Source organism: Anser brachyrhynchus (genome assembly GCF_964034855.1).
Source record: "Anser brachyrhynchus genome assembly, chromosome: 3".
Classification (NCBI taxonomy): Eukaryota; Metazoa; Chordata; class Aves; order Anseriformes; family Anatidae; genus Anser; species Anser brachyrhynchus.
The window spans coordinates 43,419,335-43,432,047 of NC_137696.1; the positions used below are offsets into that span (position 1 = coordinate 43,419,335).

The window sequence follows — 12,713 nt, forward strand, 5'->3', positions numbered from 1 at the left end:
CCACAGACTGCCCACCGTAGCACCAGGCTGACGTTCCGGCTTCTTCCCCTTGGCATCTCCAGGGACAAACACCAAATGCTGTTCTGATGTGATCCTACCTTTATATATTTGGACTGGGGAAATTGTTCTTATAAGCAAATCAGAAGCATGCTATTAAAATTCACTCCTGTAACACAGTGGTAGGAGAAGATCTAAGCTGATCCTAGTCTCAGTTTCCAGAAGTCAACAGGTCCCAAGAGTGTTTCTTATGGTTTAACTCTCCACATTAATTCCACAGGTCAGATTAGCCTTGCAACAAATTAAATGCAATCCAAGCACTGAGGTTTTGTTTGTTTGTTTGTTTGTTTTTTGAATTTGGAGTAGCTGTACCTGTAGTCTGGAGGTTTTTTTGTTTTGTTTTGTTTTTTTCTTTTTGGAGCATTCACAATATGTGAGAGAATCAACAAAAAAGCACTGCCCAATAGTACAAAATACTTACAGAGACTTTTAAGGCAAGGGAAGGAAACTCATTATCTAAACTGAAGGAAACTCATTATCTAAAATCTGCAGTGACACTCCCAGGGTAAAAATGAGCTTTAAAAATATATACCATGTAGCCAACCAATCTAATTAGTAAGATGTAGAACTGTTTTCCACTAACGAACTTATACTTTTTCTCATTTAAATTTTACACTGACAAATGAAGTGTTGGAGCTTAAAAGAAAAATTCCTGGAAAGCTAATGGCTAGAAATTCAACTGATAGACAACTTGGTAGAAAATGCAGCATTTTTCTCAGGTTTCTTTTTATCAGAGGAAAGAAATCAAATTACCTAAATGTCTGTGTAATTGAAAGGAACAAATTGAACATTTGACCTGTGGTACACTATGCCAGATTATGCAGAAGTCTTGAGGTCAGAAGTTGCATCAGAAAAATGCACAGTTTCTATTTGTTTCACTTTAGTATCTATTGATTTTTAATTCAAATGATTTAAAAAGAAGGAGAAAAATGAACTTACTTCAACATTGGTGGTTGCCAGAACCCTCATCTGAAAAACAAAAATATGCTGTCAAAATAACTAGATAGCAATTAAGTTAAAACTCTGAAAAGAGCTCTGCTGTATCACAGGCAAAACAGAAAAATAATAGCCAAGAGAAAGACTTTGCAGTTAAGGTCTTTCTGAGAAACATCTCTAGATTGTCTGTCTGTTCTCCTACATGTAAAGCGAGGAACTTAAACCCTCTTTTTCTCTCACTGGTTCACTTTTTTTTTTTTAAACTTTTTAATTTTCTTTTTTTAAATTGAGATGTTTGATTGAGCAAAATTAGTAAAAAAAAAAAATTTACAACGGAGTACAGATCAGCTCTTCATCCGATGAAATTGTGCTTCTAATGGTCCTTCACACCTAGAACAGCTTTGGATCCTACGAGAGGTAGGATGTGGGATATGGAAACACAAGTTTGCTGGCCCGGATGACATGTTAACTAGTGCCAGCAAAATACCAGGTAGAGATATCACCTTACATTGCAAATTGGATTATGCATATTGGTACAGCATCTTTCAACAAAATTAACTATTGGCAGACAGCATAGCATGTGCCTTGAAAACTAAAGTCATGGAGAGGTAGGCATATCCGGCACAATCATACAGCAAAGACAGGGTCACCTTCTTCGTCCTCTAACCAAACTAACATTCAGTTTTCAAAATCAGTTTTAATCATTCCCTCCTGAAACATCCATAGCTGCTTTTTCACCTCCTCTTGCCTGTGTCCATTATCAGTAATAAATCAGTAGTGCCTCATTCCCATCCCAGCAATTCCTCAGTTTGTAAATGGAGAAGCTGAGATCAAAGTCTTTCTTCCCATAAAGGCATGATGCCCAGAGTCATCATGGACAGTTTTTGAGCAGAATTTAACAGAACTGTTAAACAACTGTTTCATATCCACTCACTGTATCAGATTTGACTTTATGTACAATAACAAACTAGAGCCTACACAGAGATTTTTCCAGCTGCCTACCTATACAGCTCTTCTGTGCTGCCTGAGGCAGTGTCCAGGCCTGAGATCCTGAGGAGGGTACCTATCTGGTTTATGTTCTAGAGTAAGCAGGAGATGGCTGATAATGCAGTGCTGCATACAGGTTTTGTAGTGTATTAGGTCCTTATCTGTTGCAGACAGCAATGCTTAGCCCTCAGATAAAGAACACGCTAGCCTACAAATAAGTAATTATTTCTTTGCCTTCCCTTCAATTTCCAGTAGCTGCAGATATGTGAGAGAACATAGGATTTCTTATCACAGCAATCACGGTTTAGAAAAGCCTCCAAGCCCTCTTTTAGACAATAATTACATTAACTGGGAATTTATGTGGTGAATGGTGGAAGACTGTTACTGGTGAAACAGGAGATGATCTTGAAAGCTATCTTGATGTATACTGTCTAAATTAAGCACTCTTAATGCCATCTAACATGACTGATACTAATTATTTGCTGGAAAAAAATCTGATCAATTCTTATTTAACTGAAGCTTAACACATTCACAAGCTGTGTGATGGTTTGCTACCTCTTTATTATTCCTGTTCCTATTTGTTGATTTTTTTTGGCAGTTTTAAACTATTCTCAGTTTCTACCCAGTATCAAATAAAAACTCTAGGTTGTCAGCTGACATGACTCCAATGATATAAAGAAATCATAAAGGAAATTGTCAAGTTGTATTTGCTTTCCAAAGAGCAGAGAGAATAGTACTAAATTGATCTTGTGGAAAGCTTGGTTGCAAATCAATTTACATCAGTGCGAATGAATAGAATATGGCCCTGTCTCTTTCTGCATATATATGTTTCTTAGCAGTCAAATATCTCAGAAGTGGCACAGTTAAAATATATATTATTTAGATTCACTGATTATATTAGACCAAATATTACTCATTCACATACATGGAACACACTGACTTATGTGGGATATATGTGTATCCAAGAAGACCACATGTGTAATCACCTCGACTTTAAAAATGCAACAAATATACACAAAATAAGACTCCACGTTTGTCAATGCACTGCTCATGAACTCATATTTTTGCCCCTCTAGCCAGAGCACAAGTCCCACCAAGCAGCGACTTCAGGGCAAGAATCTTCGTAGTTCCTTACCAATAGGCTACAAAACCAGACTAGCCAAAACAAGTCACTAACTGAGACTAAGGCCAGTTCTCTTTAAATTCTTGGCCTTTGGGTGAAGAAAAATGATGTAAAAGTTGTTAACTTTATATTTGGCTTTGTGATATGAAGTCATATTCTAATAACAGGATTCAAGTGACTGCATTGCTAAAGAGCAAGATTTTATTCTTGCTTGCATCAAGATGTATCAGAGCAATTTTAATGAAGTCAAAGGTCATTTGCTCTGATCAACTGAGATCAGAGATCATATCATGAGTAACTGACTGCTATCGTAATGCCTTAATCATTTTCAGAATGTACAGTCTTGTAAATGGGATTTGAGGTCCCCAATTCACTGCATTAAGCAGCTGCATGGAAAATTATTTACATGGCAGTCACTGATGTCAGTGACATCAGTCCAGACTATGAGGAAGCAGCAATTCTGAACTTCAAAACAGCACGTGAAGGTGGGGGTAGGGAAGAGATCTATTTTTAACATTATACTTTGTGAAATTATTTCTCCTAGGTACGTAAGAGGGATAATGCTCTGGAGGGCAAAGAACTAGGCTTTCAAATAAATTAGTTTAGAATTTACCAAAACTGCAGTATTGCTTTGTTATTTAATCATCCACAGGAGTATGTTCTTGCTTTACACACTTCTGTCATAAGCTGAAACTAGCTGAAACCTCTAGAAAATATTATTGATGCTTTAAAAATTTACTGCATTGTTTTAAACAGCTTTTAATAAATTGGTTGTATTAAAGTTGTACAAATGTATAGTGTCAATGAGCATAGATGTGTGATGTACCTCACAACATTTAGAATTATATATGTTTAAATCGTAGTATTATCTGGGAGACTTATTTACTAAATACAATTTAACAGTATCTTGAGCCTGAACTTCTACTTAAAATGATACAGATCTTCTTATGGTTTGCTGACAAGGGGAGTGAAGCAATGTCATGCAGACTGCCAGAAAATTGAAGACTTTCAAGCTTCAAGACCTTGCTGTATTGAGTAACTGTTCTTTGCAGACTGAAAAATGTTCTTCTGTTCTGAATATTCCCAGTAGATGTAGCAAATTGTTAATACTCTGGTTTCCACTGTATATGCAAAAGTTAATTCCAATAGGGTATTTTGCATTAAATAAAGTTTTTAGAAAAAGAAACACAGATTATTTTATATTAAAATGACTTCTATTAGGATTTTGTTTTACAACCATCTCTACTTACTATCAACTTTTATGGACTCTTGAGTAGGTTTATAATTCAAAATAGCAATGTATATTTCCCACTGTACTTAAAAGTATAGAAAACGGTTAACTTTATTAAAAAAAAAAAAGATATCTATTTTTTTTTATGGGTAAGTTTGCACTTTAGATCACAGCTCACTCAGTTCATGCATACAGTGTCTAGTAGAAAAATGAAAAGTTCGAGTCAGAATTACCTGGTTGTTAAAAATAGTTAGCACTCCTTTCTGAGAGGATGTTACTGTGAAATCCAGATGGGGCACCTTCACTATGCTTTTAATCACATCTCTTCTCTTGACAACTGTTGATGACACAATATCACTCTTCACCTCACAGGCACAGAAAAGTCTACATACATTTGAAAACAATACTAAACAAATAAAACCATACAACCAAGAACATTCTCTCTTCCTGAAATACATACTGGCACCAACTCCAAGGCAGTAATATATCATGTCATAGATTATCCTATACCTGATTTAAATAATCATGTTGCATTTTAAAATATTGTTAATGAATTATGGATATGCTAATTCTATTTTTTTTTTTGAAAGATACAGAAAGGCAAAGAAGAACTGCATAAATAAATAGTCTGACTTAGACAATGTTGTAATTTAAAAATAATTGAGGAAAATGGTGAGAGAACTGGGCAGGGCAGCAGTTTACTAAGAAACAAACATAACTTTGAGGCAGTTTACTAAGAAACATAGATTCTGGAACACACAAGAAGCATGAATAGTAAACAAAGGCAGCCATGAGATCTTACACCTGTAATTTCAATAATGTGCAACGCAGAGCAATGAACAGTGATTTTGTTGTTGTTGTTCTTGTTTTGAACTCAAGATGAAATAGGTCACCTGGATGAGTAATCTGCTGTTTTTCAGATACAAGGAAAACTATGTTTTCTTCTTGAACCTGGGAAGATACGGCACCACTTTATCCTGTGAAATAGCCAAAAATCTAAAGGAAACAAAATAAAAGAAAACAAACAATATGCATAAAAACTACTTCTGGAATACATGTTTATAAGCATAAAGTCTAATGTTTATCTGACATTTTTCTATCACTTCATATTTTTGAATAAGTCTCTTGGTGTTGTTTCCCTTAATCATTAGCCATCAATGTGACTAGATTACAGAGATCTGCTGGTCAGGCATGATCTTTCTTCAGTGTTTGGAAAGAAGTCAGCATACCAGGGGTCCTGGTAATAAAAAACATATAGTTGATAAAGCTATTAGTATATCTTTGGTTTGTTATGTTTTTTTGTAAACAATCACCTTCAATTTCCTTTTTCCAGTTTTACCTACTTGTCCTTCCTGAGCTAGACCTCAACTAGAATTAAAAACAGTAAGAGACCTATCAAGCAGATTTCACTATATTTGTAAACTGATTCAAAATAGCAAAGCGGTTAGCCTACACAGAAGAGCTTTTCCATGAGGATACATAGATTCCTGTCTGGCTGAAAAAAAAACCCAACAAATAAAGGCCATTTAAAAAAATTATTTTCAACCATTTCCCTCACCCTGCCAACATTCCATTTGTACTGATGATGATCAAGATCCCCAGACATCATATTCAGGTGGGTAGCTCATTTCTCTCAGGGTGGGAAATACTTCAGCTGAAATGCTCTTCAAACCTCAGTCTCTGTACCCAAGTGTAGGCCAGTCATTTCCTCAGGAAATGAGGCCAGCCTCTCTCAGCTGTGCAGATACTTATTCTTCTCTTTTCACATATTATGGACATCATACATAGTCACTTTTTTCATGAGTTCTAAAACCAAAGCCCATTTGTATGCAAGACAAAATTTTCATTCTTTTCTAGTTCAACATTTTTGATGTTATACAACAGAGATTCCTTTTTTCTTCTCTGAGAAATTCAGATGTACAACTTTCAACAAAAATATTGTGCATATTCTTACACAATGTTAGTCTTCATGTTTCAGTCCGTAGCTTCCTCCTTACCATGTACACAATCATCCATCACAAATCACTATCTATTATGCCTCTAAAATTTCTCCTTTTAGTTTCTTGTGACATCACCTTATTTTTCCATCTTGTATCCAAACAAAAATCTGAATTTTAGATTCATGTCTGAATGCAACTCTGCAACAAGCACACAACTGGAACTCCCATCATCCATGTCATTTCTTAAGATATTAAATAGTATTGGCCCCAGTATTGACCCCTGGCATACACCACTACTGACTTGCCTTCAGCTGGATTTTCTGCAGCTGAGGGGTTCAGCCAGTATTCTTTCTGCCTCACTACCCACTGAACTAACCCACATTTTATCAGCGTGTCTAAGAATATGTTATAGGAGACAATGTCAAAACCCTTGCTAAAGTCAAGGTAAATGTCATCCACTGCTCTCCCCTTATAGACAGTCATGTCACTGTAGAAAGCCATCAGGTTGGTTAAGCACGATTTCCCCTTTGTAAACCAATGCTGACTACTCCCAGTCACCTTCTTGTCCTGTATGCGTTTGGAAATGTTTTCCAGAATTAGTTGCTCTGTCATCTTTACCAGAGATTAAGGTGAGGCTAAACATCCTGTAGTTCCCTTGATCCTTCCTTTCAGCCTTCTTGAAAGATAGGAGTGCCCTTTTTCTTTTAAGCAGATATTCCTTTTTTTTTTTTTTTTTTTTTTTTTTTTTCAGGTAAGGGAGAACAAGCCCTCCACCTTTCCAGGGAATAAGTTTTTGGTGGGAGTAGTTTTTTTTTTTAATGATAACCTTTTTTAAAATGATAACCTTGTATCAGGTCACTGCTGAGTCCACTGTCACTGCCCAGCAGGCAGAACATTGCTTAAACAAGGAACATCTTAGAAATCCCTTACAGCAGCAAAAATGGCTTCTGCTGACATGGAGAAAGGGATCCCAATAAACCCCATCCCATACCAGAGGTTGACAGAGAGAATAAAATATGATGCAAAATACAATTTACATATCTTTCATTATTGCCACTAAAAATGGAGCTTTCAAAGTGTCGGCTACCTTTGGAGAACGAATGCAGAGGTCAGTTTTTCAAGTCAGCTGACAACTGATAAATGACACCCGTTAGGTCACCTAGGTCTTCGAAATTTTGGAGACAGTGAATGACTAAAAGTAGACTCTAATGTGATTAAAGAGAAGATTTAAAATTACACTTTTTTTTTTTTTTTGGTAATAAAAAAGTGTTGAGTAGGGGCACGCTGTTGTGGAGTTCAGGGAACTTAGGACACCCTTGAAAATGGAAGTACTCGAAAAAGAGAAACACCAAAAAGATAAAGGAGTAGAAATAGTCACATTCCATGATCTTTTAGGTCACAGAAACACATCCTGCAGATTTTGTCAAGCTAAAGAGAGGCCAGATATGGAGAAGCAAATTTGAAAAGTTTGTATTTGTGAGAGCAGGAAAAGAGAAACAAAGGGTCAGGGACAGAGTTCTGGGAAGGAAGAGAGAGACAGAGATAATAAAAAGAGAAATATCAAAGGAACAAAGTGACATGTATGCCTCTTCCTTGACTTTCAAGATAAATGAAATGATCAGCAGTGCCAAAAGCAGCGGGGGAATTCAGGAGAACAGGGATGAAATATAGTCCTTGTAGAAAAAATTTGAGAATTGGAGCATAGATGGCAGAAGACACGATGGCTATTTAGAATGTTACAGAAAGTAACCATTATTGATGATTCATTTGAAAAAATAAGTGATAAAAAGGAAGCTACTTCCATTTTTCACAGGGGGTAATTAATAGTATGTCTAAATTGCAGATTATAAATGTGAGTTGTCTAACATAACTAGTAGGTTAATGAATATTATAAGAATGAATGTATCAATTAAGGGAGACATATCTATTTCACCATCTCTATAAAACAGCAGCCGGTTTCAAGTAGAATACCCGGAATAGTTTCCAGTCTCTTAAAAGGCCAATTACTATTTCAATAGTTCTTTAATCATGCAAGACAGAAATTGTCTTCTTTTTTTCCTGAAAAAGTTTCACTTGAAAGAAAAGCCTAAGGAGGATGAGAAAAGCAAATGGGACTTAGGCTGTTCAAGTGTTAAATACAGTAAACTTTAGAAAAGTAAAATAAAAAAGAGTAGGGGCTACAAATATGGGTGGAAGAAAAAAAAAATCTATTGTCCTTGCCACTAAGTAATTATGCACATCTTTAAATGTTAAGAAGTGAAAAAGATGAGCTTGAAGGAGACTTTTATTGAAGGAGATCAATTAACGTTGATCCTTTTGCTATCTTAAACATGGTTTGGCTGATGAAGAAACTTTGTATGACATTTCCAGGTTTCTTTGGTTCTTTAGTTCCTTCATTAATAAAGATGCGGAGTGCATCAGTTGTTATCAATTCTTGCGCTTAATGTACTAAAAATTCTGTACCTCGAATCATATTTCCCTCCTTTTTCTGAATATCTTCACCAACATTATTTAAGCATATGATCAATTTAGCCAACAGCTCCAGGAATTAAAAGTAATTATGTAACCTAGGTAATTAGCCTGACTGTACTGGAAACTCAAGTAAGAATCTGCAGTAAAAGACACTACTCTAGTAAAGAAGCAGATCTTTCTTCAGTTATCTTATTAGGTAAAGGGCCTGAACATAATTTGCTGTTGCTCTGCTTTCCTAAACAAAGGGTTGGCTCAGCCTGACAGTCAGCATGAATTCAGAATTAGTTTTCTCAGCTGTCTCCACTTTATGCCCGTAGAGCATATCATACTCTTTATAGTATATATGTCTAGCTTGTCACCTCTACACAAGAGATTGTCACCTCTCTCTTCTCTCCCATACAAGGAGAAGCAAGAAGTTTGAAATGAAGTAGAGGATTTTGAATCATATGAGAATTTGACTAGGGCTGTAATGAAGCATTACCTCATGTCTGATGGCAGCTGGCTATTTCAAGAACTCAGCTTGTACAACATGTACCAGCAAATCTGCAAATTTCTTTCTTTTTTTTCTTTTTTCTTTTTTTTTTCTTTCCCTGTTCTTTTAGTGAGTTTCAAAGAAATGCTGAGCAAAGCCAGGACTTCATCTTTAAGTATCCTCTTGTGTTTAGAGAGGAAGTAAGGAAGAAGTAAGAAGAGTAAGTAAGGGTGACATGCAAGTACATGACATGCAAAGAAAAAGATTTCAAATTTACATCTCACAAGGTGAATTAGTAAGAGAGGAAATGGATGTGGCCTAAAGTTTTGTCTGATAAAGAGAGCTTACAGTCAAATTCACTAGAAGGCAGTTACATGATATCTGATGTCCTCTACAGATAATGATTCCATAAATTTTCCTCAGGCTCTCCTTGAAGAAAAATTTTAATGCCTGACAAGCAAAGTTTGTGAGTTAGGTGACATTGCAAGTAAGAACAATGTTAAGAGAGGAATTAACCAGAAATCTTCTCATAAAGAAGCTTATTAAACAGAAAAGACCAAACACATTGTTTTTAGGACGGTGTTAGGAAACTATTTCATAGCAGTTGTTAATAAAATGCAAAGAACAGGTGTTGGGTATCTTCAACATTCACAAAAATAATGTGATGTTCCACTGTAATGTAAAATGGAAATATGCTAATGAATTAATCACTCAGTAATACCTTGCCTTCTGGCTTAAAGACCAGCAAGGACTTGTCACCTATGCTGTCACAGGATAGTTACTGTGTGCTAGACCTTATGTCCCAACTGCCCATCTTCAGGCAGAAAACAAAACAAAAAATCTTGTCTTAGCATTTGATCATGGATGCTCTTGATACAGATTGGCTCTAACAATGTAAAAATAATATATATATATATATTTTTTTTGTACAACAGTTGCTTGGAACTCTATCCATGGTAAACATCTTATTAAGACACTTCACTAGAGCAAGCATTCATAATTTCTCAGAACTCTCTGAAAAATAGACCACCACGTTTAAAAGAAATGAGAAAAAGTATTTTTCATAAAATATATAAAAATGTGGATGCTATGGAAGCATCCTTTTTTGATGGATTCAAAAGTAATTTACAGACAGATAGATGAAAAGTCCATCAAGGGATATTAAGCACAGACTGCATCTGCAAGTCTGCTGCAGAAAATGCTTAAGCTATATGCTGTCAGAAGCTGAGAGGGGTAAACCAGATCTAGTTAACTAATTATTACACTCTTTTTGCCAGGATTTGCTGTTTACCACTATTAGGGACAGAAAAATGGATTATCTCACTCACTTACAGACTTCAATAATTTTCCGGTTACAAAAATCTCTACTAAAATGGTGGCATAGCTCTAGTGCTTCCCATCTAAAGTAAGGGGCAGATTTATCCCTGAGAAAAGAAGAAGGAGATGAAGGAGAGGAAAGATTTGAGATGGTCTAGCTAAAGACAGACTTATCCTCAGGGCACAAATTGCATACTGTAGTCATACGATATTTGCATTTTGTCAAGATGCCTGAGGCTAATGCTTATCAGTGAAGTAGTTCAGAAGAAGACCTGAACATATTGATTTCTACCCTCAGGGTCCATGATCTAAATCCTGCTGCCTTGTCAGTAATCTGGAATATCAAACTTTACTTGAGGATAAGCTGTTCTGGTAGACAGCTCAGTGCTCTTTTACAAAGCAAGCAGGAAAAATGTTTTTATTTAGTTAGGTCATTCTTCATCATGCATTCATGTGCATCAACATAATAGGTTCAAGAATCCTAGAGAGAACAGGGGCCAACTTCCTCAAACTCACATAACCAATGTAGCATAAAGTTTAAGAATTTAGATTTGCAAGCTCAGCTGATGATGTACCGAACAGGAACATCATTGTAGGAAAGAAGCGTAATTCACCTACAAATGAAAATGTAATTTACACAGGCTTTATTAATTTAATTCCAATTATTATTATTATTATTATTATTATTATTATTATTATTATTACTAATACTAGAACTGATGCTGTAACCAGCACAGTACGAACAAATATTGCTCTTAAAAATCTGCTAGAATTAACAGCTTGGATTCTCCAATGTGTTAAGCTATTTTATGCAACATATTTAGAAGTCCGAAATTAGCCAGAGATAGTTACCAGAAAATCCAGTTCAGGGAATCTCTTAGCTAAAAACTTGTAGAGACAACACTGTCATTTGCAAAATACTCAGCTGCTTAACCATGTCAAAATGGGGGAAAAGGCAGAGGTCAGCAAAGCTCTGCCATACTTAAACCTTCACTGACATAATGGCCTGAAAGAGCAAGCTCCTACTGTAGTGAAATAGGTTAGGGGTAGCTTTGGGGATTATTTTCATATTTACAACTTCTACTTCCACCAAACCAGATCTTCTGATGCTCAAGCTTCACATACCAGGTTTCGGTACTAGGACAATAGGATTTTTCTGACTTAGACTAAAGTTAATAATAGCATAGCACACAGAATAACACAAGCTATAAAGAGCTAAACTAGTGTTATCTCCTTCATTTCTCAAGCCATTGATAAAAGTGTATCAGGTTACAGAATAGGTATTACCACTCATATTTCACAAGAAAAATTCCTAAGGATAGATTTACCCTCCTATCTTCAAATGTCTTCCCTGGAATCTTGCATTTAATCAACAGATAAGTACAAGTTTCTAAACTGTTTACTAATAGAGTAAAAATAAACATGGAGCCTCTTTCTCAGCTTGTTGTAATTAAATATCACTTCTTGAACACGATAACGAAGCCACAAATGAGGTATGCCAAGACAGTTCTTCAATTTTGTTTTTGCCTAGATCAACCCACACAATACTTTTTATCTATTTTTTTAGCTTCAAAGGCACATCTATATTCCAAGTTATTTCTCTCTCTTTTTTTTTAACAACTGAACGATAGCCAGAATAAATAATAACGAGACTGCTCTTATTGTGACATAGAGAGATAAAAGAATCATGTATGACATGTAATCAGAAGGTAAATATTGCTACCTTTTATGATTCCAGTTAGTTGCATATATTTAATAAAATATTAAAAATCCTTACCTCACACCATTCTGTTCTTGCATCAAGGTTGTTGCTAATCTTCTTGAAAAAGGCTTTAACATTATGATTCTTAACTTCTGGGCTAAAAAGTGTCTGTGTGGAACTTATCATAGTCTACCTCATCTGGATACAAAGAACAATATCCACAGAGTTAAAAATTGGCAAGTTACAGCTTCTGTCCTCTACCTCCTGTTTTATTTCTCCTTCAAAATCAAAAACGTGCAAATCTCATCTTCTCATACTGTATTCATTAAAGCATTTTGCAAAAAAAAAATAATAAAAAAAATTGTTCAGTCTTACTTTTTAAAACCACGTGATTTGCAACACATGACAGGAAACAGATAAAAGAATATCTGAAAAATTCTCAGCTCTTCTTTTCTTCCCTTACTTCCATAACACAA

At 35.5% G+C, this 12,713-nt stretch overlaps 1 protein-coding gene across 1 annotated transcript in view; it reads right to left on the reverse strand.

Moving 5' to 3' along the window:
- Positions 1-12,713, reverse strand: part of WDR64 (WD repeat domain 64) — a 64,845-nt gene that overhangs the window by 45,479 nt on the left and 6,653 nt on the right. Inside the window, 6 exon segments of the mRNA XM_080587006.1 lie at positions 997-1,026; positions 4,568-4,671; positions 5,228-5,306; positions 5,310-5,330; positions 12,313-12,412; positions 12,414-12,435. Coding sequence (XP_080443132.1) covers positions 997-1,026; positions 4,568-4,671; positions 5,228-5,306; positions 5,310-5,330; positions 12,313-12,412; positions 12,414-12,435 — 356 coding nt within the window.